Raw genomic sequence first — 26832 nt, forward strand, 5'->3', positions numbered from 1 at the left:
AATATTAACTTGAGGCAAAATTTCATGAAGTGCATATATTAGAAGAAACTTGCACTGAAACGCTGATACGTTTTCCACAGGACTTTTTGCATTTTGCAGTCAGGAAAGACTCCAAAGGGGATTAAGAACTTTTTCCCCCCTTGCAAACTTTGTAATCCCCTCCCCCCCCCCAAAAAAGGTACATGTAGAAATGGAAGGTGACATAGGTGGAGTGTACACATGCCTCTATTTCTGTGGGAAATAGCTTTGTGCTGAGTCAGGCCCTGCTCAATACTGGAATGCAGAGCTCAGCCCCTCAGTTCCAAAGCAGTTCCTTGCAACCCGCTGTATGCCAATAATCTTTGCTGCCTCCTTGTTTGCATCCTAGGGATCACCTTGCCCTCCGCTTTCTCCAGTGTGTACTACTTGCTCTTTGTCGGCCTCTGCACCTGGTGGGCCTGCCACTTCCCCGTCAGCCGCCTGGCTTTCAACACCTTGTGTGTCATGGTGGACGTCTTTGCCGGAGGCCACCTCATCTGCCTCTATGGCTATCAGACCCCCTTCATCCAGAGCGTCCTTCCACCCACTGGCCTCTGGGCACGGTAAGTGCGCGCGATAGTTGTGAACGGCCTGGGGGAGGTGGAGAGTAGGATGCCAGGATTGTGTCAGTGATGCTCAGCTAGTAGAGCTGTGTGTGGTTTGCAGTGAATCAAGTGGTTTTGAGTCCCAATTGCCTAACATCATCAACTAAAAATCCCACCCCTCAAAAAATCAGGTTGCTGGAAGAGAACATACATGTATGATATTTGGTGTACAGTAGGCAACATGGCAAGGGGGGACATCTCAATTAAGCCGGGGGGGGGGGGGTTCCCCAATCTTGAGGCAGTGAATGGGCAGGTGGAAGAGCCTAGGAGGGTCAAGGCAGGTGCCGGATGGCTTGACTCTTCCTCTCAACTATAGCACGAAGATCTCCCATTGCTAGGCAAGTTCGGTGCAAGTTTCACTCTAGGGTGTCCATCCACTTTCACTCTCTACCTCTTCCAACCTGAGGCAGCAAGGGAGCCTCCTGGATCACCTGGGAGAATCCAGCCCATTCAGTTTTTTATCTCTCTTTCCAAACATTTTGAAAGTTGAGCAGCAGACCAAAGTGGAATTGGAGCAACCTGGAGACCTGTTTGCAGTCTCCTTTGAACCAGTTTCCCCTTCCCACACGCCATTATTGTTGATCTCAGGGGCCCATGGTGCTCTGGGATTAACCACACAGAGCCCAACAGATTGAGAAGGACTCTTAGCCACACCTATCCAACCAGAGAAAAGACTTCCTTCTCTTTGAAAGCCAGGATCAAAGCAGAGAGTTTTCACTTCGGTCACTTTGAACCTCCTGAGCCTGGGCATCTCTGTAAGATGGGCTGCAGGTGTCTGCTGCCCTTTCTATACCCCTTGCCAGGTTTCCCGTGGGAAAGTCCTTTTTGTTGGCCAGTCTGGGGCAGTTTCCCGTCTCATTCTTTGCAACCTTACCTGTGGCTTTTGTGGTGCATTGCCAGCAAACAATACATTTGAGAAAGTGAATGCTTTTGAAAACATAGCAAAGAAACATTCACTGCATACCTATTTGTTACAGCCTTATGAAGTTTCTACCTTGCAAGTCCTTTTGATCCTAGGAGAGGCATGGCTTGGAAGAAGTCATGGTTACCCAGCATGTTTTGTGGGTGGGCAGTATCTGTCACTAGTCCTGGAGCAGGGAGACAACTTAGTTTCCCACCTTGATTTTTGAGCCTTAGGGTGACCATAGCTCAGGGTCATAGCTCCTGCTTTGCATACAGCAGATCCCAGGTTCGGTCCCTGACATCTGCAGTTAAAACAGGGATGGGGCAACATTGGTGCCCCTCCCCACCCAGATCTTGTTGGACTCCAGTTCCTGCCAGCTGCAACCAGCATGGCCCATGGGAGCTGGTATCCAAAAACAGAAGGAGGACTGTAGGTTCGCCATCTCTGGGTTAAAAGCATTGAACAGGTAGCAGGTGGTAGAGACCCCTTTCTCCCTGAGAACCTGGAGTTCTGCAGCTAGCCAGAGTGGGCACTGTTGACCTGGTATGCCAGCTTCCCATGTCTCATAAGATCATAAGAAGAGTCTGCTGGATCAGGCCAATGCCCATCTAGTGCAACATCCTGATAGCACAGTGACCAGCCAGATGTGTGTGGGAAACCAGCAAGCAGAACATGAGCACAAGAGAGCACTCTCCCCTCCCCTGGCTTCCAGCAACTGGTCCCCTGATAGTTTCCATTTACTGTTTCCAAACATTTTCATGTGTCTTGTCTCCCAAATGGGGAGCCATCCCACCCCTTAAAATTAATAGTTGAGTGAGTGAGGCTTGGGATCTCCAGCATCCATGTGAGCATCAAAATACCAAAGTTTTCTCCTGCTGGCACTGCCAACTAATGATACTGCCTTCCCCCACATATGTCCGCATTGTTCTACAGAACTGGCAGCATTACAGCTTTGGACCCCTCTGACCAGTGACATCAGGCAGACACCTCCCCTGAACTCCTTCTGGAGCCTGCTAAAAGCATTTTTGTTTAGACAAGGCTATCCAGACATGCAGAATGTTGGCGTGTGTTTTAATCTGTTTTAAATCTATCCCTGTTTTTAATTGTTTCTTAATGTTCTAGTTAGTTGTTTCTATCTGCTTTTATGGTGTCATTCTTTTCGTAAACTGCTTTGAGATTTTCTTTACAATCAAGGGCTGTATGAATTTTATGAAATAAATAAAACAAAATAAACAAACAAGCGCCACCAGCTGGGACGGAATCCTCTTGTGAATTTAGCTGGGGTGATTCTGGAGCTGCTTTTGGAGTTGGTCACTAGAGGGTTTTTTTGGGGTGGGGGAGCCGGCCCAACATCTGGGTGTTGTGGAGCCTTGCCACTGCTTTCACCCTCCGTTCTCCTGTAGGTTGTTTGGCTTGAAGGCCATCGTCCTCCACGTGGGCTGTAGCAAGCCCAATGCGCTGCTCCTGAACGTCAGTCTCCCCTGGCCTGTCTACGTCAACCCGGGGATCCTCCTGCTGCTGTATTATGTCCTGGCCACCCTGGTGAAGCTCCGCAGGTCACACTTTTATACACAGGTGAGCCTTGCTGGACTGGCGTTGCTGCCTTTGACTCTGCCTGTCTGGACACTCTCCTCCCTGTTAGGGATGGGGGAGAAATTTGTTTGGCTCAGCTGCCTTGATTTTCTTGCAACAGACCCAGTGCAGAAGAAAGTAAGCTCCAGTGGCATTCTTGGGTAGCTGTTTCAATAATCACAAAAAGGGAGAAATGGAAACAGGGGCATTTGTTTATGTGCAAGACAGCACTGGTTAAGAGCTATGACCTGGATCTTTCACATTCAGATCTTCAACTTGGCCTTAACCCTCCCAGACAGCATTAAAGAAGGTGCTGTCTCTAAGCCTCAGTCCTCACCAGCTATAACATGGGGAGTCCTGCTTTGCTCAGTGGCAGAACACCTGCTTTGCATTCCGAAGATCTCCAGCACCTCCAGGAAGGGCACAGAGAGACCTCAGCCTGGAAGCACTGGAGATCTGCTGCCAGTCTGGGTAGATGATGCTGAGCTAGATTGAGTAATGGTCCAATTTGGGATAAGGCAGCTTCTTATTTTCTACGAGCCCTTTAGTCCAAATCATGAGGATTAGACTATTTTTGAAGGAAGGGGTTCAGTTCAGTGGTAGAGCTATGAAAACTCTGTAGATATCAATTATTCTGAATGTGATGGTTGTACCTGTGGAGGAAGTTTTAAGCAGGGATCTGGGTGTACTTAGCCCACTCCACGATCTGAAAATCACCCACATATCAATGAGGGGTTGGACTGGTTGGGTTTTTTGCTAGGGACTGGGGAAGCCAACCCAGGGTTGCCAGGATCATTCCTTCCTTCTACTTAAAATAGCACAGTCCCAGTGGCATTCTAATTTCCTTTATTTTGTTTTTGTAAAAACAAAAACAGAGAGAGGCCTCAAGCACAACATCCGAGTTTCTGGAGCTGGAGAACTGGTCCACAGACCAAGATGGCTTGGCAGAAGATGCTAAGGTGAGGTGGCTGGGACTGCTAAGGCTCGCTGGTGACAAAGGGAAAATGAGCCCCCAAAGGCTCAGGAGCCAGGCCTTGAGCAGATGCAGGGCTTGCTACTCCTTGGCACTGGGAAGCGGGGAAAGGAACGAGAACTGCGCCACCTCAAACTGTAGGTGTGGAATCATATATATTTTTAATGTCCTCCTACATAGAGCTTTTGGGATGCGGGTGGCGCTGTGGTCTAAACCACAGAGCCTAGGGCTTGCCAATCAGTTTGAATCCCCATGACGGGATGAGCTCCCGTTGCTCAGTCCCTGCTCCTGCCAACCTAGCAGTTCAAAAGCACATCAAAGTGCAAGTAGATAAATAGGTACCACTCCGGCGGGAAGGTAAACGGTGTTTCCGTACGCTGCTCTGGTTCACCAGAAGCGGCTTAGTCATGCTGGCCACATGACCTGGAAGCTGTCTGTGGACAAACCAATGCTTCCAAGATCTGAGCTGCTTGCTGAACTATCCAGATGTTGATGCCTGTTGAATGTCCATTTGCCTCAACAGTTTTATCCTGCTTTCCTCTACAGCCAATGCTGACTTCTGAGACAGAGGCATCTGGTGCTGATGCTGAGGATTGCACTGTGCATGTCCTTGGGGAGACTGGGCAGCCAGGTAAGGGTTGCAGCTGTGCTCTGATTTGCCAAAGAGGCTGCAGGGACTGTTCTGCATTGCTTTTTCTGAATTCAGAGCAGTTTGCAAAATTTTCTTCCTACCTTCCTTCGTATATTCCTCCCTTTTTGCCAACTTCTGCATTCTCTTAACTACACACCGTCTGCAATGGCTGCATAGCACAGGAGCAGATGGTGGAAAGGAAACATCCAGCCCATCTGTCCCTTGAAAGGCAGAACCCTCTCGCTCCAAACCCTGCCTGAGCTGATCAGCCTAGCCTATCAGCCACCCAGGTCTCTGTCAGAGGATAGTTGCAAAGCGCAAGGAGGCTTGAAGATCAAATGTCTCATTAGATTGCATTTGCATGTGAGCCAAGCCTCCTGCTAAGAAGAGATGGTAAATGATCCCTGTGATCTTTCCCCAGTAGTCAGTCAGAGGGGCTCAGAGCGATCTGGAAGCACCTGCTTGTGGTCATGTCTGTCAAGTGAAGCAGATCTGTCTGGGATGGGAAACCCATGTGGAAATTGCTCTAAACTCCATGGAGGAAGGACCATTTTACTGTGTAATGCACAGTAAAATATAGTTGCTCAGGTTCAGAATGGAAGCAGAATTCACCCACTATTTTTTTTTAATGGGAGATAAAGTTATCAGAAGCTGCTAGCTGCAATTCCCCCTCCACTGTCAAAGGCAGTAAGCCTTTGAATGCCAGTTACTGGGATTCACCAGAGTGTTGCTGCTGCACTCAGCTCCTGTTTGTGGACTTTCCTCTGGGGCATCTGGTTGGCCGTAATGAAAACAAGATACTGGACTAGCTGGGCCCAACTCCAGGCTCTTGTTCTGTTCTTAGTGGAAGTCAGTTCCAAACTGTTTGTTGAGCATTCATCAAGCAAATGTTATCCCACACTTTCCAGTGCATTTTCCCAACACTTTCCTTATCACAAAAAGTCCAGTTTTGGAGGTTGAAGTGGGTCTGTTGCACAGGACCTGCAAATCAACTCTTCACTGCATAACTTGCATTTGCTGTCATGTAACTGAATCCGACCCAAAACATTGAAACAGTCTGAAAGCACCCCCAGTCTTTGCTGGTGGTGGTGAGGGCCCTTGGCTCTACTCAACAGTTCCTGGTGTCCTGGAAGGCAATGTCTTCTCTGAGCTCATCCTGAAAACTACTTTTGGCACTGAGCGTAGGTGTGGGAGTTTGCTGCGTAGGCTGCTTACCTGGCATTAAACTGTCCTGGAATCACCTGGGACTGGGTTGGCATGAGACAGTGCTTCCTCCTGGTGGTTAGAATGCAGCACTGCAGGCACAGCACTGCTTCTCTTGCATTGGTAACCTGCCCTGATTTCTTGGGAATAAAAGTGCTCCTTGCAAGCTCATGGCCCAGGTGTGTGTAATCCCAGTCTAGCTCTGGAAAACAACACACAAGATCTGGCTCCAAAGGCTGGAGTTTTTCTGACTTGGAGGCCTGGATCCTTCCTGCCCTGATTTTCACATTGCCCCGTCCACACTGGGTTATCTACCACATAAGAACACCCTGCAGGATCAGGCCAGTGGCTGATGTCTTGAAGTGGTCCTCAAAGACCCTCAGCAATTTTCAAGTGGTCCATGGGGTGGGTAGAAAGTTTGGGAACCACTGTTGTACACCACTTGAATATTTTCTAAAATTTTAAGCGGTTTCTAAATGAATGAATGAATGAATGAACAATGCCCTCAAAATCCCTCCTTTGTAGCCACCAGGAAAAAGGAGCACCGCAAGGAGAAGCTGCTGCTGCATTCCCTGGGCCATGTCATCATGAACCAGAGTTATGTTTGTGCCCTCATTGCTATGATGGTAAGAAGCAGGGGCACCTGGGCCATGCACTGGGAGACATTGGGGTGGAGGGGTCAAAGGAGGACAGCAGCAAGATGCACGGGGGCCAGAGGGGGTTGGTGGAAAGAGGGAACAGGACTCGAGAGCTGCTCTTGACACAGCAAGCACTTAATCACAATGAACCTCCCCCCAATAGTTTTTGTTTTTTTAAAAGGATTATTCCAGCCCCACCTACTTCTTCCACTTCAGGATACATATGCTAAAATCCTGCAATATGAGATTACAAAACAGGAACTAAAAAGTCGTGCCAGAAGGAGAGTTGCGTAGCAGGCGGATGGAGTGTTTTATCGTTTGCCTTTGCATAAGTAATAATTCAGAACCGGAATTTGTCTCTGTGAATTTCTGCCTGAGGTTCCCTGCACTGCCAAGTTAATTTCTCATGTGATAGGCATTGATGATGTAAAATCCTGTGGTGGTCCTGGTTGGGTCACCCCCCCCCCCCAGCAAAATATCATTATTATTCCTACCTGTGTGGCCAAGGCACTTCTGGCATCTTTAGCTACTTTGCACAAGGTCATGCATTTATCTCTTTCCAGGCCATGCACCTGCCTTTTCCAGCTATACCAGTTTTCCAAAGCAGCAGACAATGAATTAAAGCAATAAATCTTCAGTAGTGCCATATATAACACATGGCAGAGACTCTTGCTTTCCCTTCCTTGCAGGTGTGGAGCATCACCTATCACAGCTGGCTGACGTTTGTGCTGCTGCTCTGGGCCTGCCTCATCTGGATCGTTCGGAGCAGGCACCACTTTGCCATGCTGTGCTCGCCCTTCATCCTGCTCTATGGCATCGCCCTCTGCAGCCTCCAGTATGTTTGGGGCATGGACCTAGAACCAGAGCTGCCCACCAAGGTTGGCTTTATGCCCCTGCAGCAGCTGGGGCTGGTGCGGTATGTTCACCCCTGTCTGCACCTGGGAGCCAAGGTAGGCACCATTTGTGCACCATCTCTGTCCTTTAGGTGTGTCTGTGTCTCCAGTCTTTCTCTCTCCCTCTTTTCTGCTTTCTCCCCTCTCTTTTCCCACTGTTGGGGCTCTGTTTTGCTGAAAGTGGCTTGGTGTTGTCCTGTGTTTACCTTTGTGCCACAAGATGCTGAAACAGGAGACTTTCCTCCTGTGGTCCCCAGAGGATGTGATCTTGTCCTTCCATGATGTTCTTGCACAGGAGTGGGAAGCCTGCAGTCCTCCAATTGCTCCCAAACTCCAACTCCAATCAGCCCCAGCCAACGCAGCCAGTAGGAAGGGATGATGGGAGTTGTAGTCCAGCAATTTATGGAGGGTCACGGGCTTCCGATTCCAGCACAGCCAGCTCAGGACACTGCAGTGATGCTTGCGCTTGGAATCAGCACTGATTTGTGACAAAACCTAAGTGCAGGAAAGGCCCTTATTTCCTCAGTTTGTGTTTCCCCCCTATTGACTTTCTGCACCCGTCCTGTTGTTCTGGAATAGAAACCCAACACTTTGGAGGAAGACTGTTCCCTTGCATGAGGACTCTAACCCGCTGTCTCCCCCTCTTTGCCTGCAGCTTCTTTTCACCCTGACCTTCTGGCTCCTGGTGAGGCAATTTGTGAAGGAGAAGCTGCTGAAGAAGAAGCAACGGCCTGCCCCCTTGGTGGAGGTGACAGTTTCAGACTCAGGTGAGAATGCAAGTGCCAAGACCAGCGGGTCAGTTGGCCTGTTTTTTCTTCAATTCTTCATAAACAAACTAATCCTATTCTGCTCGTGAACGGGACCCCAGTGGTCCTCCCACCCAGATTACAGACCAGATTGACACCCGTTTAGGTTCAGGACAGCCTTTGCATGAATTGTGTTTATGTTTTCTGTATCCTTCCCATGGATGGGCCTGTAAGCAGTTCACTCCAAAGCATTTGCTGTGCTCTCCTAAACCTAAGTTAAGTTTTGGCTAGACTTTGATAAAGCTTGGATGAAGAACCTTGTCTTTGGTACTACCTTCCTCCTCAGGCGTGCTATTTGTAATGTGAAAAATATGGAGACTGTTCCTGGGCATGTACAAGTTGCCTTTCCCTTGTGGCCCACCTTATAATTATGGGCCAGGATTTCCATCTCAGGAAGGAAAAAACCCTGTGGGATGGGGGTGATGCTCCACATTCTCCATTTTTGGGGAAAAGAGACTATTCCTCTCCCTTTCCTTGCCCCAAACCGCAAGGATGATGGCCCTGAATTCCAGCTCATGACACTTACTTTGTTGAACAGGGAGTGGGAGAAAAATCCAAGAGAAGCTTGTCTTCCTATCATAATGTGATCTTGAACTTTATGCAGTTTTGTGAGGGAATATCCCCATTGTTTGCCAGCACGTGAGTGAGTACCCAGATTATATTATTGCAGCCCCAGATTCTGAGCCGCCCTTTTTATTCTCTCCCCTCTCAGGGCCAGGCCACAAGCGAGATGTGCTGAAGATCCTGGGGGCACACGTGATGGCCTTTTATGCAAAGTTCTGGATCTTGGTTTGTGCCGGCATGTTCATCGTCGTCAGCTTTGCCGGACGCCTGGTTGTCTACAAGATTGTCTACATGTTCCTCTTCCTCCTCTGCCTCACCCTCTTCCAGGTTAGGCTGGTTGGCCCCCCCAGGGCCATAGCTTGAAAAAGAGCAGAGGAAGCAGCCTGATATTGAGTCAGACCATTGGTAGTCTTTCCAGGGTCCCAAGCAGGAAAAGGTTTACTTCATCAGCTTCTGTCCAATCTTTTGAAGCTGCTGGACACTGAACCTGGGAGCTTCTGCATTCTACTGTGAGCTCTATAGCTCTTCTTTTCAGGAAGAGCCTTGTTCCACTCCCCAAAGATTGTATTGTGAAACCCTAAGATTTCAAGGTGATGCTCTAGTTAAACTGCTGGAGGTCTCCTGGAACGTGTCCTCTTTTTGACTACTTAATATTCCCAAAGTTCCTTGGTCTCCCGCTGCTTACTAAGCAGTCCAAGATCTTTTTGCAGTTATCATAAAGTGCTGGCAACTGGTTGGAGTCTTTCTTGCCTCTCAGAATGATTTCTGGGGGCTTAATTTTGAGCCTGGCAATTACAGGAGAGCAGTGTGGGGGAGCTTTTGACCAGCTATCCTAATTCTCCCACTCAGCCTCCTCATTTAGCCTGCAAGGCCATTTCAGCCAAAGTGTGTCTACTTTCCCTGCACCTGATGATGTCAGGTATGGGGCAGGTAACTACACAACTGAAAATGGGTTTGATCAGTTGCAATTGGGGGAGATAATGATCTGGCCTGCTGGTCAGAACCACTTCCCCACCCCTGATGTGAGATATTTCTACTGTTACCTCAGTGCTCTTGTTTTAATTTACAAGGTCCAGGTTCCATGAGGACCACTTGATCGCTTCTATCCATGCTCAGCCACTGAGGTCTTTGAGGGAGTTATTTTTGTGGTCCCCCATGGCTCAAACGCATGGCTTGCATCCCCTAGGTGTCATGTGTTTAGTATTGTGACACTCTCTTCTAGCTGACGTCAGACAGTCCCTCACACCCCTGTTGAAATTCTGGTGATGACTAGAGTCTTCTTTTTTATTACAGCTAACTCTCTCTTAGTCTTCCTTTGTTGGGTCTCCTGTATACCACTTATAGACTACTGTGATTAAATGGTATACATATTGCTGAAATAAATATTTTCAGGGCCATACAGGCCAAGGGCTTTCAGTGCTGCTGGGGTAGCCCACAGCCCGGGTTGGCAGACAGTGTAGCTTGTTTCTGTTCCACTGTGGCACATGTGAGAGAGCTGTAGCCCTAGAGATGCTTCTGGACTCCAACTCCCATGAGCCCTAGTCAATATGGCCAGTGGTCAGGAGCGATGGGAGTTGGGGTCCAGTACCATTGGGAGGTCCACAGCTTTCTCCACCCCTGGTATGTGACAAGCGAAAGAGCATTGATCTCTTGTTGCGCCTTTCATTGGCACCCATCACTTTGCCTCCTCTGGAGAACCGGCTGGGGTGTGTGGGTGGAGTATCCTGACACAGGTGGGTCATTCTCCTCCCCTGACACCACCACCCTTTTCTCTGCAGGTGTACTACAGTCTCTGGCGGAAACTCTTGAAGGCCTTCTGGTGGCTGGTGGTGGCTTACACAATGCTGGTGCTCATTGCTGTTTACACCTTCCAGTTCGAGGACTTCCCCATGTACTGGAAGAACTTCACGGGATTAACCGATGAGCAGTAAGCTTCCCCACCCCCTTAGGACCACTGGAGGAATAGGCTCATGGGGGAAATTTGCTACTCTGGTCTCCAATAAATCGAGGTGTCTGCTAGCATATGAAAGTCAGGGGAGCCTTGCTGGGCCAGACCAAACGTTCATCTTGTCCACCATCCTGCTTCTCAGAGTTGTAGAGCGCATGCCTATGAGAAGCTTACCAGGGCATGAAGCCATTATGCTCCCCATCTACACAACCACACAATCCACACAATGATCAGGAATTATGGGAGTTGTAGTCTGACACCACTGGAAAGCTCTGTTGGATAGAGCGTGGTGCTGATAATGCCATGGTTGCAAGTTTGCTCCCCATAAGGGACAGCTGCATATTCCTGTATTGCAGGGGGTTGGACTAAATGAATCCTTGAAGTTTCTTCCAACTCTATGGCTCTATGATCATGCAGAGCATGTGGAACTCACTCCCACAGGAGGCGGTTAGGGCCACCGACTTGGATGGCTGTAAAAGAGAATTTGACAAAGCCTATCAACGGCTACTAGACAACATGGCTGTGTTCTGCTTCCGCTGTCAGAGGCATTATGCCTTTGGGGGCCAGTTGCTGGGAATTGCAGGTGGGCAGAATGCTATTGCATTGATGTCTGGTTTGCAGGCTTCCCATGGGCACCTGGCCAGCCACTGTTAAGAACAGCATGCTGGACCTAGATGGGCTATTGGCCTGATCCAGCAGGTTTGTCTTACATTCACTCTTCCTCAATCCCTTTTTCCCCAATAAAGAAAACCCAACAGGATTGCACATTTTTCTTGCAGGGAAAGTGTGTCCCTGCATTGTTGATATTTGTGTTTCCACCTTTTTGTAGGTCTCTCGCACCTCCCTTGGTCTCCCTGGCCAATGTCTCTTTATATATATATATATATATGTGCTTTCCCCTCTTCCTCTCCCCAGGTTGGGTGATCTGGGCCTGGAGCAGTTCAGCGTCTCAGAGCTCTTCTCCAGCATCTTCATCCCGGGCTTCTTCCTGCTGGCCTGCATCCTGCAGCTGCATTACTTCCACCGCCCCTTCATGCGCATCACTGACCTGGAGCACGTCATTCCGCTGCGGGTCGATGGCTCACACACATTGGGGTATGTAATGTGGTCCCTCTAACAACAGCCTGCGGTGGTTTGGAGATTGCTCCGTCCATGGACTCCTAGGCAGAAAGGAGATGGGGATCCCTGACTGATTAGAGAAGCAAGGCTATCTGGCTCTCAGCTCTCTAGCAATAGCATTAGGGCAATGAAAAAGAAAGTGTGTTGAGAAAGGGGAGCTGCTTTTTCAGTGCACAGCAAGGAAGCCAAGCAATGCAAGAAGAACATTTGTCCCTTCTTGAATTGCTAGCTCATCCCCTGCTGAAACCTCACCACCACCTCCAAAGCCAGTGAGTTGGTGAAGGGGAAGATGTACTGGCCTGGGGAAGAGGGGGTGTGGTCCCGCCACACCAAGCGAGCCACAGGGTCCCCATCCCTGCTATAGAGAAGCTTTGGCTTAAACCCCTGGCGCCCTGTCCTGCACTTGGGAAAGGTTGCCTTTCTAGCGCCAGGAATTTCCCCAGGCTAAACTGTCTGCCCTGATCCTGATCTTTTTTTGCCACTCCTCTGGATTTCAGGAATGAAGAGGCCAGTGGGAGCCGTGTCCTGCTGCAGCCTGAGGACGGTGAGGCCAAAGACCAGGAACCAGAAGCTGAAGTTGATGCTGCTTCCGAGGGTAAGCAGAAGGTCTTCTCCCCAAGTCAGCGGGCAGTGGGGAAAATTGGCCCCTGAGAAGCGCAGAGCTCTCCTGTCCAGAATTTACAATATCCAAGAGGGAAATTACAAGCAGGTTTTCTTCTTCTTTTCCTTTTCCTGTCTCTAAGGTATCTCTTTCTTTCTCTTCCTCCACCCTCTTGTCTTCCAATGCAAAGAGGGCCTATGCTCTCCCCACATCTAGGGCTCTCCTCTCTCCCCACCCAACAACCACTTTTTGCACATTACAGCCATGATGTGCCTGTGGAAGAGGAAACACAAGTACAAAAACTCATTCAGATGTGCATTTCCCTTTATGGATCACCATTTGAAATATTGGGATTTCTTTCTCCAGATCAGAATGTCCAGTTTTGTACTGGCTCACTTTCTGTCTTGTGTGGTCCCACAATGCTGGGGAGGGCAACAGTAGGCTTGAAACATACAAATCCAGCAAGGTGAAATGCTCCCAGCTGTGCCTCACTGACCCCTGCCTCCCCCCCCCCCCCGTTTCCCCTGCTGCAGAGGGTGTGCCCAGCAAATGGGGCTTGGTGCTGGAACGCCTGATGGTGCTGGGCAGGAAGTTCTCCAGCATCCTTGGCCGCATTCGAGTCTTCGTCCTGCGTCTGCTTGAGCTGCACATCCTGAAACTGGTGGCTCTCTACGTCGTCTGGGTGGCCTTGCAGGAGGTGAGGCTGCAAGGGGAGAGGAGAGATTGAGCCGGGGAGTTCTGCTGAAGGGAGGAGGCCCCCCTGGGGGAATGGAGAAGGGGACATGCCCCCTCTGACCCTCCAGACGCTCTCTGTGGCTGTTGTGAGTCTCACCTACCCCCTGCCCATCCAGGCAATGGTGACATTTTCTCTATAACATGGGACTGCAAACATACTTGTTAAAAATAAAGGCAGAACACTGAGCTGTGCATCAGATTCAGGCGTTTTGCAGGTATGACTGCCAATGGGCAAGGAGGCATAGTGTACACAGTACACAGTGTACATTTAAAGCTCTTTTCCCCCATGCCCACAGAATCCTGGGAACTGTAGTTTAAGGGTGCTGGGAATTGTAGCTCTGTGAGGGGTAAACTTCAGTTCCCAAGATTCTTTTTCTTGGGTGGGGCGGTTGTACAGTCGCACCTTGGTTTTTGAACACCTTAGTTGTCGAACAGATCGGCTCCCGAACTATCGAAACCTGGAAGTGAGTGTTCTGGTTTCTGAACTTTTTTTGGAAGCCGAACATCCAATGCGGCTTCTGCAGCTTCCAATTGGCTGCAGGAGCTTCCTGCAGCCAATCAGAAGCTGCGCTTTGGTTTCCGAACATTTTGGAAGTCGAACAGACTTCCGGAATGGATTCTTTTTAACTTCCAAGATACAACTATACTTTAAATGTCTGGTGTGTATGTAGCCATACAGCCGCTACTGCAAGTCTCCACCCTCTGCTTCTCTCCTCTCATCTAGGTGTCGGTGATGAACTTTGTGCTGATGGTGCTGTGGGCCTTTGCCATCCCCTACTGCCGTTTCAGCCACATGGCCTCGTGCCTCTCCACCATCTGGGTCTGCATTATCATTGTCTGCAAGATGCTTTATCAGCTGAAGATTGTCAACCCTGAAGATTATTCCTATAACTGCACAGAGGTATGGGAGATGGGCTCCAAAACCTGCCTCTGGGTGTGTGTTTGGGGTGGCAGCCGAAAACTGACATTCAGTCATCCTGCAAATTTCTTACTTTTGTTCTGTTCCAGACCAATGAGATTAGGGTCAGGCGTTCTCCCCCACCATCTTGGGGGCTTTTTCTTTCCTTGCAACACTAGAAGGAATATAATATCCCAATTTTGATCTCTTGTATCGTAAGGTATACTGTTGCATTACAAGGCAAATAGTGATATAATCTTTGCTTGCTCCGTAGCCTCAGCTCAACAACACCAATCTGCAGCCAGAGGAAATTGGCAACTCAACACTCTACCAGCATCCTGTCGACCCAGCGAACTGGTTTGGGATCAGAAAGGAGTATCCCAACCTGGGTTACATACAGGTGAGTGCTCAACCCATCTTATTTATTTATTACATTCCTCCAAGAAGCTCAAGGTTCTTCCCCTCCCTGTTTTATCCTTCCAATGGCCCTGGGAAGTAGATTAGGTTCAGAGAGACATGTCATCCAGTCAGCTGCATGGTGAGTGAGGATTCAAACTCTGGTCTCCCAGATCATTAGACCACACCAGCTCTCTTAATGCCTCCGACTCCTTTCGCTTCTGGCATCTGCTATGATTTGGGGAGATCTGCTATTTGGGAAGGGGAAGCTGTATCCAGAAGGAAGGTTGGCAGCCATTTTGATATAACCCAGTCATGTTTTTTGGCTTCATTGCCACAGTGGTGGATTTTCATTCATACAATAAATTTCTATACTGCCCTTCATCATAAAAAGCCCTTCAGGACATTTTACAGATATGAAATTTAGTACTTAAACCAGAGGTGGGAAACCATTTTTTCAGTTCCTTCAGTGAAAATGTGGGATGAGTCAAGGCAATGGTCAGTTGCAGTGGTGCTTTTGTTGTCTTTGTTCCTGTGGTGGCTCAGAGCCGTCATATCCACACACTACCTGGGTGATTTAATCATTTTAACTGGTCCTCAGCATATACACGCAATCATAACCCGGGAAGGTGGTATTCTGGAATCCCAGCTTAGGAAGTTTGTTATTTTGCAGCCTCGTTCTCTTTTTTCCACCTCAGTCACTAGATTCTGCTATCTCTTTTCTCTCTGTGTGTCTCTCTCTTCCTCCAGAACCATTTGCAAGTGCTGGTTCTGCTGGTCTTTGAGGCCATTGTCTACCGGTGCCAGGAATACTACCGTAAGCAACACCAGCTGGTGCCTCCTGTCACCCAGACAGTCTTTGAGGATGCAACCCGACAGAACCTGGATAAAGGCCTGCTAAACTGCATCAAATACTTTGTCAACTACTTCTACTACAAGTTTGGCCTAGAGGTGAGAGGGCAGAGGTTGTATTGACAGGTCTTGATTATCTGCATGGCTTGGAAATCAGAGTGGTGGTGCAATAATGAAAGCATCATCTGCCAGTCGGTGGAAAATCTGCTTACATATTTTATTTTATTTTATTTTATTATTTTATTTTATTTTATTTTATTTTATTTTATTTTATTTTATTTTATTTTATTTTATTTTATTTTATTTTATTTTATTTTATTTTTTTATTTTATTTATGCCAGCCTTCATCAATAGTCCAAGGAGACTTTTGCAATGTATTTAACCTAACAGTTAATTTGTTTTAGTTATTTGTTTTACTGGATTTCTCACCCATCCTTCTCCACAAGGTTCCATGGTAGGTTGAAGCCATAAAATATATAATTATATATCATCTGAACTTGGAAGGAGGTGTCACACACACACCCCAGAAACACACATTTTGGGACAAGAGCTTTATTCCAGACTCCCTGTTCCCGCATTCCTTGTCTGAGACCCCATTACCAAAGCCACTGTCTTACGAATTCCCTTCTCTCCTCTTTCCCCACCTATCCAGATCTGCTTCCTGATGACTGTGAATGTGATTGGGCAGCGCATGAACTTCATGGTGATCTTTCATGGCTGCTGGTTGGTCGTCATCCTGACGCTCCGTCGGCGACATGCCATCGCCAGGCTCTGGCCCAAGTACTGTCTCTTTCTGGCGTTCTTCCTGCTCTTCCAATACCTCCTGTGCGTTGGTATCCCTCCAGTGCTCTGTATCGGTAAGTGACAATTTTGGGCCCCTTGGAGGTCTAGAAGGATGAGCCTTCTTCCAAGAGTGGGTGGCAATCTCTCGCAGAGAAACCATTCTGCCTCTTTACCCCATTCTGCAGGTGGGGGGTTTGGGGAAGACGGAGGTGCCTATGCAGGGGCCCTTTTCTACTTGCCAGCGTTTTCACCCCCTCTTACCTCCCTTAGACTACCCCTGGAGGTGGAGCCATGCTATCCCCATCAACTCTGTTCTCATCAAGTGGATGTACTTCCCAGACTTCTACATGAAGCCCAACTCCATCAATCTCATGAGTGAGTACTGTGAAACGGCCCTTGTGCCATTTCGACCCTCCCCTGTGGCAGGCAGTGGCGGAGTGAGCCCAGCAAAGCGAGGTCTTGCGGCATTCAACACCCAGTCTTTCCTGGGGCCACTGTGGGAGTCTTTGCCCCATTACTCTGCATGGCCAATTGAATCTTGAGTCTGAGAGTGACTGGGATTCAGCACCAGGAACAGCTCCTGTAAATGAGTTGGGAAACCTGTCACTTTCTGGGTGCTGTTAGACTACAACTCCCATCATCCCAGACCATACTGGCTGGGGCTGATGGGAGCTGGAGTCCAAGGATGCCTAGCAGGCCACAGACTCCCCATCCTGGACTAGTGAGCTGCAGCATTTAGAAGGGGGGGGGGCAAGTGTTGGGTGTAGCCCCTGGGAAAGGAGGTGAGAGATTCCTGGGCCCTGTTCCATTTCCAAAAAGGCAGGTGTCTCTGCCAGTCACGCCCCTGTTGCTTAACCCTACGACCCTTCTCACTGGGTGCGTGTCCTGGATTATTATTTTTAAACCCGCCTTGCTTTTCATAGGTGACTTCCTCCTCTTACTTTGTGCCTCACGGCAATGGAAGGTCTTTGTGGACGAGCAGACCGAAGAGTGGGTGCAACTGGCTGGTGACAACAAGGAGCAGCTTGAGTCACTACAGGAGAAGCCAAACCCTGTGCCCAACTTTGTTAACTGCAGGTGAGACAGAGAGCTTGTGTGCTCCATTGGCCTCCAGCAATCAGCGCATGGTGGAGCCAAAAGGAAGCACTTCTTCACACAGGGCCTAGTTAACTTGTGGAATTCACTTCTTGGAAGAGGTCATGAGAACCACCAACTTGGATGGGTTTTGGAATAAAGAAATTCCTGGGGGATATGGTTATCACTGGCCGCTTGCCATGATGGCTACATTCTGTCTCAGTTGTTGGAAGCAGTAGGCCTCTGAATGCCAGTTTCTGGGAATTGCAGAATGGTAGAGTTGGCAGGGAGCCTGAGGTCATTTGGTCCTCTGCTTTCTTGGTCTGATCTAGCATGCCTCTTCTTAAGTACTTCCTCTCTCCCCCTCCCCTTCTCTTTCTCACCAGGTCTTACCTTGACATGCTGAAGGTGTGTGTGTTCCGCTACCTCTTTTGGTTCATGCTGGTCATCGTCTTTGTCGCAGGCGCCAACCGCATCAGCGTCTTTGGCCTGGGATACCTGATGGCCTGCTTCTACCTGCTGCTCTGTGGCACCGCCATGCTGCGCCGGCCCCTCAGAGCCCGGCTGATGCTGTGGGACTGCCTGATTCTCTACAACGTGACCGTCATTGTTGCCAAGAACATGCTTGCGGTAGGGGCAGGACACCATTGTGCTATTGGGGTGGCGTGGGGAGCAGAGTTTCTTCGGTTCTCTACCCAGCTTCTTGCCCTTCACTGTGATCCATAGAAGCAGGTTAAACTACGCATGCAGAATAGGTTTGGTTCGGGGACGTGTGTGTGCAGCTGGAGTTGCCTGACCTATCCAGATTTTCTCAGTAGAGCATCTGAATTTCAGATTGAAATGCACACAGCTCTTTCTGTGTTCCTTCATGCGAATCTTTCCTCTTAGCTCCTGTCCTGCGTCTTCGTCCAGCAAATGCAGAACAACTTCTGCTGGGTGATCCAGCTCTTCAGCCTGGCCTGCACCGTCAAGGGTTACTACGACCGTGAGTATTTGCAATGGGAGGTGGCGGCTGACGGCAAGGGTGCCTCCCACTCTCCTTTCTGGGTTTCATCACAACTTCCTCCTGTATTAGGCTGGTGGGGAGGGGGAGTACAGAACTGGAAAAGGTGGACTGAAGGAAAGTGGGCTGGAGTATTGGGAGGGCAGCTGAAAGTCTGGCATGCTAAACTTCCTGAATCCCTTATGAATTGCATCCCTTTCAGATTGATTGATTGAAACACTAGTCCCCTTGTACCTGGAGTTACTTGTGAATTTTGTGAAAAGAAAGAAAAACTGCAGTTTTGTAATCAGGGGTTAAAATCAGTGCAGTTTGGGAAGGTTCTGTTAAAAATGGCCTCCAATAGTATCCAAATCCACTTAAATTTGCAAAATTTGACCAAGATCTCTTAAGAGGTGTCCAAATTCAGAGCAAACAACTTCCCAAAATAGACAGTTAATTCATTTATTTATATACAGTGGTACCTCGGGTTAAGAACTTAATTCTGGAGGTCTGTTCTTTAACCTGAAACTGTTCTGAAACCTGAAAGTGGTAACTTTAGCTAACGGGGCCTCCTGCTGCCACTGCAGGATTTCTGTTCTCATCCTGAAGCAAAGTTCTTAACCTGAGGTAATATTTCTGGGTTAGCGGAGTCTGTAACCAGAAACCAGATGTACCACTGTACTGCCTATTGCAGTTTATCTCAAATGAACTTGCACAAGACCTATTTTCCACTCCAAAAGCTTTCCTTCCTTTTAAGTCCAATGGTCAGCTGTGGTAAGACAGGAGGGCAACTGGAAGAGAGCCCTTTTGGTTGCAGCAACCAGGATGTGAATTAGCCTCCGTTGCTCTGTGCCAAAAAAGTCCTGTGTGCTGAGCCACCCCTTCCCTCTTCTTTGCCAGCCAAGGATGTGGACAAGAACCAGGACTGTTCGCTGCCCGTGGAAGAAGCTGGCATCATCTGGGACAGCATCTGCTTCTTCTTCCTGCTCCTCCAGCGCAGGGCCTTCCTCAGCTATTATTTCCTGCATGTTGTGGCGGATCTCCAGGCCTCTGCCTTGCAAGCCTCCAGGTGGGTGTGGAAGGGCTGGGGCAAGGGGGAAGGAGGGACAGTCTTTGGAGGGTCACCGGCAAAGCTGTGGGCTTGATCTGAGAGCTGTGTCCATCCTGCTCCCCAGTGTTGCAGGGTGCCTGGGAGGAGCTAGGAACGCAAGGAGAGCCTGCTAGATCAGGCAAATGGACCAGGTGGCCCAGCATCCTGTTCTCACAATGGCCAACCAGATGCCGGTGGGGAAACCCTGGGGAAAGCACAAGAGCAGGACTCTCCCCTCCTGTGGTTTCCAGCAGCTGGTCTGCAGAAGCATTATTGCTTCTGACAGTGGAGGTAGAAAAATAGCCATTATGGCCAGTAGCCTTCTCCTCCATGAATTTGTCTTCTCCTCCTTTAAAGCCATCTAAGTTGCTGGCCAGCACTGCCTCCTGTGGAGGTGAGTTCCACAGTTTAACAATGCACTGCTTGAAGAAGAACTTTCTTTTATCCATCTTGTATCTTCCAACGTTCAGCTTCACTGGATGTCTCCGAGTTCCAGTATTATGCAAAGATTTAGGCTGGTGTTGGAAAGAAAGGGTTGTTGGTGCCAGCCGTGACCTCAAAGGGAGGGTCTCCTCCCACCATTCTCCACCGCTTTGTCTCTCCTCCACAGGGGCTGCGCTCTCTTCAAGGCCAGGATGATCAAGAGCATGAGCTTCCACCACCAGGCGGAAAAGAAGTCCTTAGTGCAGCTCAAGCGCCAGTGAGTTTTGTGGGTGGGGAAAGCGGAGAAGCGTCTTCTTGGTTCAGCAGCTTGGGGCATGCTAGTCCTCAGCAGCTTCCAGCCCAGTTCTCTGGCATCAAGGAATTTCATACAGCTGGGAGGCGTGGAACAAGAGACAAGAGTTTTACCCCCTCGCTCTGGAGCCCTGGGACCAGGGATGGTGGGAAGCCAAGGGCCTCCTCCTTTCCACCCAGCTCCCCCTCCTCTCCTGCCCCCACCCCTCCAGCAGCAAATAGGCTTTTTAGGAAGCTTCCCTTGGCACCAAAGGGAAGTTACTGCTGAGGAGGGATGGGTCTTAGATGCCTTTGCCTGAAGTACTTGGTCACCCAGTGCGAGAAACATGCTTCAGAAAGAGGACACTCTCCTGATGGAACAATTGCACCTTTTGCCTGCTTATTTCAGGCTCTCTGTTCTCTCCTCAAATTCTAAGAACCAATCCTACGCAGCAGATAGCATGGGTGCAATGCAGTCATTTCCGGGGAGCTAATGGGGACATTTTTGTTTACCAGATGCTGGGCAACTGGCTTTCCCAGAAGTTATCTGAAGGCAGAAATGGGGGGTGGGGTGCAGAAGTCCCTAGGATGGGGCTTGGTACATTGTGTAAGATGGGGTGGATCAGATCCCTGGCACAAGCAACTTGGAGATGACCAGAGATTTTGGAGAACGGACATAACAGGGCTGAGACATGGGCATCCTCCCTTGCTTTTCTGATCACATGGGACCTAGACATAGGGGGTGGGGAACCAGACAGAGGCGGCACAACGTGCCATACTTCTGAAATTGCCACATGCCTGCAGGATGGAGCGGATCCGGGCCAAGCAAGAAAAGTACCACCAGGGACAGACTGCAGCTGACTCAGAAGAGACCCTGGAGACAGAGAGCCCAGGTGCGAAGTAGATTCTGGGGCTGGGAGGGTGGGGTGGGGTGGGGGTTGGCTTTCAAAGTGCTGGAAGCCTTGCTGGAGAACTCTTCTGGTTTTGAACTCGTGACCCCCATCCCTTGTCAATTGGGGCCCTCTCTGGCCTGCACACTCATGATTAGGCACCCAGTTTGACCCTGATTTCCCTGTGACCTTCCATGACTGTGTGGACCCTTCATCTTCCTACAGACACATTGCCAACCTGTGGAATTCACTGCCACAGGACATTCCCTAATTAATGCAAATAGTATTTCATCCTCAGTCAGGTGGCCTCCACTTTTTGGAGGCAACATAATTTTCAACACCCAAATGCCGGGATTTAGGAACGGAGGCTAGATGGGGGCCTGGACTGTGTGTCTTACAGTTCTCTCAACATTGCTCCTCCAGCAAAGCGTCTTTCTCAGCCTCTAACTACAGTGTCACATTTTGACACTGAATTTTCAAAGTGTGGTATTACTTTTACTGTTCATACCCTATCATAGAATTGTCATACCCTATCATAGAAGGGACCCCAAGGGTCATCTAGTAGAACCCCCTGCAGTGCTCCCAAACAGCCCTGTGAGGTGGGCCTCTGCCATACTACACTTTGCACTGATGGGACCCCACTGAGGCTGACAGGCTTCTGCTTGCCTGCGTTCGTGAGCAGCATTAGGGGCTGCCCATCTTACTGTGGCCAAGCCTGCCTAGCCTTGTGGGTTCAGAGGAGAGCATTTCTTTGCCTTCAGAGGTCGCCAGCTGCCCTCGTCTGAGCTGGCAGCAACACGCAGGGTGGGGGTCCTTGGCCCGTCCCTCATGCTTCCTTGTGCCCTGTTCCACAGAGGCAGGGACCAAGAAGGAGGCTTCCCGCCAGAGGAAGCAGTGGTGGCGCCCCTGGCTGGATCATGCCACAGGTACTGCCCAGGCCTGGTCTGGAAGGGCTCGATGGGCATCCTAACATCACCTCATCTTGCTCTAAGGCACCTCTAACTCTGCTGGGGGGGGTCATCACTAACGCAAACCCACCCAGGTGGTTGGTTTCTAGCACTTCCATTCTGCACGCCTCTTCTCTCTCTCTCATTCCTCTGTGGGCTCCTTGTCCAGCCCCCTCTCGTGCATGTTCTGCTCCGCACTGACTTGATACCTCTCTGGGTTTCTTGGATCTTTCTCCCCCGGTTCTTTTCACTATGAAAGGGAACTGTAGCTCAGTCGTAGAGCACCTGCTTTTCATATAGAAGGTCCTGGCATCTCCAGGGAATGTCCCCTGCCTGAAACCCTGGAGAGCTGCTGCCAGTCATTGCAGACAATACTGAGCTGGGTAGACCAATGCTCTGATTCCATATAAAGCAGCTTATATCTTATGTTCCTAACCCTGCCCAAGAAACATCATAGGTGCAAGCATCCCTCTGCCAGAAGATTGTGCAAAAGAAAAAATCCCAAGATTCCTTGAACCCTTCTGAATATTGGGTTATTCTCCCCAGCTTTGTGGTTCCCAAGGTTTTTGGGTTCTCCCAGTGGTCAGGCTTTCCTTTCCAAAGTCCAGGACCAGCTAATGCTTTTATGTATTTTACTGAATTCCTGAATCACCGAATCAATTCCTAGGATGCTAGAGTGTGATGTACAATAAAAGATAAAACCACAAAATAAATCAACAAAGCGCATACAAATAGCCATAGGGAAATAGATAGATGACAGATAGATAGATAGATAGATAGATAGATAGATAGATAGATAGATGATAGATAGATAGATGATAGATAGATAGATAGATAGATGATAGATAGATGATAGATGATAGATAGATAGATAGATAGATAGATAGATAGATAGATAGATAGATGATAGCTATGAACTATAAAAACACCAGGATTACTTGCAGTTGTTGGGTATGAAAGCAACGAATTTTCCATCTGCAAAGGGCTGCTGAACTGAGGAACAGGAGCGACTGTAGCCCAGCGGCAGAGCATTTGTGCTGCATGCAAAAGGTGTTGGGTTCAAATCCCAGCATCTCAGTGTAGACAATACCGAGCTAGGTGGAGCCCATGGTCTGATTCTGTATAAAGCAGCTTCCTAAGGAAGAGGTGTCAGGACCTGCACAGTGAGAAATGGACACACCTGACAAAATCTGCTGGAAAATTCTCCTGCACAAGTCCTGCTGAAATCTGAGAGATGTGTATGCATTGTGGACAGAAAATGCACACCCCATCCTCCATTGCAGATGGCTCATAGCTTGGTAGGGAGAAAGAGCACATGTTTTGCATGGGTGGGGAAGACAATAAGAAAGGGGAAGCTGGGGAGCCGCTTCCCAGCAGTCTAGGCGATACTGAGCTCGATGGACCAGTGGTCTTCCTCAGCATAAGTCAGCTTCCTGCATTTCTTCCCAGGACATTTGGGCAGGCGTGTCACCTTATGTGCGGAGCGGTTCAGATCATGGGCAGCGTTTGCATGAACAAGTGCCAGAGAAGAGCATCACAAGCTTGTGCAGTGGCTGTTAGCAGACCATGCCATCATTTCACCACCCAAGTGCACAATGGTTCAGGATGACCTTTTCTGCTTTTTCCCTTGCTCCCTGCAACAAGGAGGACCGCGCTCAGTTGAGGGGAGCCCAGAATCGCCTGCTCTGCTTTCCAGCAAGGAAGTAGCCGCTCCCTCTAGGGTGGACAGACGCACTGTAGGGTCGAGGGGGCATTACAGTGGTAACGTCCGCATGAACCAAACAACCCAGGACTAGTAGTAGCAGCAGCAGTGTGTGCTGCCTGTGTTGTTGTCGTGTTGAAGCACCCAAATTCCTGCTCCCTCCTGGCTTGCCAGCCCGCTTCAGAATGGGAATTGCTGCCACAAGCTGGTGTCCCTCTCCTTGATTCTTCTGTGGGTATCTGCACTTTATAATTGCAGCCACCCAAGAAAATGTAGCGTGAGAGTTGTAGAGTTGTATCTTGATTTCATTGCAATGGGGGACCAGCATATAACGAAAGCGCAGAGGAGGGAGCAAGGCTTGTGTGTGTGTGTGTGTGTGTGTGTTGCATTTTGTGAACCGCCCTGAGATCTAACGATGAAGGACGGTATATAAATCTAATAATAATAATAATAATAATAATAATAATAATAATAATAATTTGTAATCCCCACCTTTTTTCAAGATGTCTTGCAAACCAAAAACTAACACAAAGGAATAAAGATACGGTCGATATGATTGCTAAAACTAGGTAGAAACCTGTATAAAGCATGAAATCCCAAAAGCTAACGGCAGAAGAAAACAGAGGTGGCTGTCTTGTGGGCCCAGGGGCCTGAGTTCCTCTCCACTGAAAAGGAATATTTCCTGGTTCTTCAAGTCCCTTCAAATAATTTCAATTGTGGCAGCAGGTATGGTATGGCACCAGAGCGGACAGAGATTTCAACTCCCTGTCTACCCCAGGAGCCTGGTGGGGTCCGCCAGTTGTCTGCTCTGCAGTCATCAGATGGATCAGTTGATGAGCAGGCAGGGGAGGATAACCTCCCTGCTCAGCTGCTCTGCACTTTGTGTCCTGTGAGTGTGGGGGTGAGCAAACCCATTTTTTTACCATACTCACCATTAGCATGCAGGTGACTGCAGCTCTTGAGCCAAGAACAGATAGCCACCTCTGGTATAAAACATGCCCTCATGAAGTAATTCAAACCCAAATTCAAAAGCCTGGGCAGATAAATAAAATGTTGTTGTTTTTTACCTGATGCCTTCAGCTCATAAGGCCATGCGGCAGGTGCATGGAGCGGGGAAGCACATTTCAGAGGCAGAGTGTTGCAATAAGGGGAAAGGCCACTCCTACTGGCCTCACTTGAAGAAAAGCCTCTGCAGATGACCTGAAAGTAGCCGACCCTTTCCAGGATCTCTTGTCCAGTGTTTGCAGCCTGATCTCTGCTTCCAGAGGATGCTCTGGCGCCCTGGTGGCATTGGGGCAGACCAGGCTTGTGTCCCTGAGCCAACCTGGTCCCTGTTCTGTTATAGGGAGGTAGTGCCTGTCCCAGCAGCAAACCAGATCATTCGCCTTTGGTGGATCCAGTGTTCAGCCCCCAGCAAAGCAGGATTGTAACCAGAGTTCCCGTTCGCCAATCCAAAGCCAGGCAGGCTCTTTGCATGCTCCCTCCTTGCCTTTTTTACTAGGGGCAATGAACCGGTTCTCCTCTCTATGTGCCCTTCTTTTATCTGTCTTTTAAATCGCACTTGGGCTCTTTTTCTGCATGCCTGTGCTCCAAAGGGAGCTCTGAGCTCCTGTCCCCCTCACTGCCATCCACTGCAGCTGGCAGGGTGGGGGGCAGACAAGGGAACTTCCTGATGGTGGGGTCTTTTCGGATTCCAGTGCTGCACTCGGGAGATTATTTCTTGTTTGAGACGGACAGCGAGGAGGATGAGGAGTCGGTCTTGGAGGATCAGAAGCCCCCGAAACAGAGCGCATTCCAGGTGAGAGATTGGGAGCAGAAGCAGTGGCGTGGCAAGGGGGGGCAAGGGGGCGGTGTGCCCCGGGTGCCATGTCTGGGGGGTGACAAGAAGGCACCCCGCGATGTGCTCGCCCCACTGCCTGGAGGCAGGCTTTCCCCACTCCCATCTTTCACGGGTCACTCCAACTGCAATTACTCCCTAATGAGCACTCTGTGCATGCCCCAAAGTACTCATGGGGAGCTACTTTCGGTTCACCCACACTTCTGTTTCTCCCGAGATACAGTGGTCCAAGAAGTTCTTATTTTGTCCCTCTGCTTTTCCTGGGAAAACCCGCCGTTTACTGCTGAATCGGGGGGGGGGGGGGGACATCCGTTGGCAGAAGTATGGATGAGCCCTTTCTTTCACATACCGCAAGCAGTGGAAATATGTTACAAGGCGAAGTGCCAGGGAACACTAAATGACTCCCAAGACATTGGGGTGGTGGTGGGGTGGGTGCCTGCCATCAACATTAACCTGGTGCGGCTTTTAGTTGCGCCTTCAGCCTCTCGGACATCTTTTGACGGAAGCTGCATTGATTTGGTTGCCTTGCATTCCAGCTCAGAGTCATGCCTTTTCTTTCTTTCTGCTTTCCCGTTTATGCATTTTGTCGCTTTGTTTGCAGCTGGCTTACCAGGCCTGGGTGACCAACACCAAGTCTGCGCTGCGTGAGCGACAGCGGCAGGAGAGGGAGCAGCGAAAGGTGGAGCAGGCAGAAGGCAGGTCTTCCTGTGCCCTCTCCCCTCTCCTTTCTGACTGGGCTGGGTGGAGGTGGCCCCTCTCAGGTTGACCCCTGCTGCCTGGCCCTCTTGGTCCACATTGGCAGGAGGCCCAGCTCTGATGAGCACTGGGGTAGCCAGACCAGGCGGGAGGGTGTGACCGTATCTGTGCCTTGCAGGTGACTTAACCAAAGGGGAATCCCAGCGAGGTGAAATGGCAGACAGGGCCAGCAGCAAAGGGGAAGAGGAAGAAGAAGAGGAGGAGGAAGAAGAAGAAGAGGAAGAAGAGGAAGAGGCTGCTCCAGGTACCTTGCTCAGTGGGACTACACTCAGGTAGGGCATCCCCTGTGTACAGGGCTGCCTTTGAGCCACATTCATCTGCAAGAACCGTAGCAGAGGATTCATTTTCCTGTTTCACAGATGCAATGGAAAACTTGGGAGGGGGGGAGCACAAGGAGTGTAGTGTAGACTGCATGACCCACGCAGTCCTGCCCTTCCAGGACTTTGCTGTCATTTCTTGTCCCTCAGCATCTGTTGCCTAATGGTGCGGCCGCTCTGGTTGCTGCTATAGCGACGAGGAATGGCATTTTAAACTCACCCTGCCTAATGGTTCTGAACCAAAATAGAGTTTTAGCCTTTGAAATTTGCACGTCTCAGAATTTTGCAGTTATCCATCCAAGCAGTGTGTACAAAAATGCTGCAGCTCTTTCCCCCTCAGTATCTGCTGCCCAATAGTAGGGCCGGCCCTGGTTGCTAGGAAGC

At 49.5% G+C, this 26832-nt stretch overlaps 1 protein-coding gene across 8 annotated transcripts in view; it reads left to right on the forward strand.

The window, feature by feature from the left end:
* Nucleotides 1-26832, forward strand: part of PIEZO1 (piezo type mechanosensitive ion channel component 1 (Er blood group)) — a 109795-nt gene that overhangs the window by 67372 nt on the left and 15591 nt on the right. For 3 of the 8 annotated variants that reach the window (XM_083456441.1, XM_083456442.1, XM_083456443.1), the window contains exons 7-33: nt 368-581; nt 2931-3102; nt 3975-4058; nt 4619-4703; nt 6432-6532; nt 7234-7494; nt 8093-8204; nt 8956-9134; nt 10586-10734; nt 11671-11850; nt 12372-12469; nt 13009-13172; nt 13935-14111; nt 14383-14508; nt 15255-15455; nt 16009-16213; nt 16410-16514; nt 17063-17216; nt 17600-17843; nt 18102-18198; nt 19096-19264; nt 19896-19985; nt 20804-20892; nt 21744-21815; nt 25236-25336; nt 25977-26070; nt 26250-26375. In XM_083456441.1, the coding sequence (XP_083312567.1) occupies nt 368-581; nt 2931-3102; nt 3975-4058; nt 4619-4703; nt 6432-6532; nt 7234-7494; nt 8093-8204; nt 8956-9134; nt 10586-10734; nt 11671-11850; nt 12372-12469; nt 13009-13172; nt 13935-14111; nt 14383-14508; nt 15255-15455; nt 16009-16213; nt 16410-16514; nt 17063-17216; nt 17600-17843; nt 18102-18198; nt 19096-19264; nt 19896-19985; nt 20804-20892; nt 21744-21815; nt 25236-25336; nt 25977-26070; nt 26250-26375 (3849 nt within the window). Of the gene's footprint in view, nt 1-367; nt 582-2930; nt 3103-3974; nt 4059-4618; nt 4704-6431; nt 6533-7233; nt 7495-8092; nt 8205-8955; nt 9135-10585; nt 10735-11670; nt 11851-12371; nt 12470-13008; nt 13173-13934; nt 14112-14382; nt 14509-15254; nt 15456-16008; nt 16214-16409; nt 16515-17062; nt 17217-17599; nt 17844-18101; nt 18199-19095; nt 19265-19895; nt 19986-20803; nt 20893-21743; nt 21816-23480; nt 23598-25235; nt 25337-25976; nt 26071-26249; nt 26376-26832 lie in introns of all 8 variants that reach the window. The other 5 variants (XM_083456439.1, XM_083456438.1, XM_083456444.1 and 2 more) reach the window with 3 other exon arrangements.

Source organism: Podarcis tiliguerta (assembly GCF_965153285.1).
Source record: "Podarcis tiliguerta genome assembly, chromosome: 8".
Lineage (NCBI taxonomy): Eukaryota > Metazoa > Chordata > Lepidosauria > Squamata > Lacertidae > Podarcis > Podarcis tiliguerta.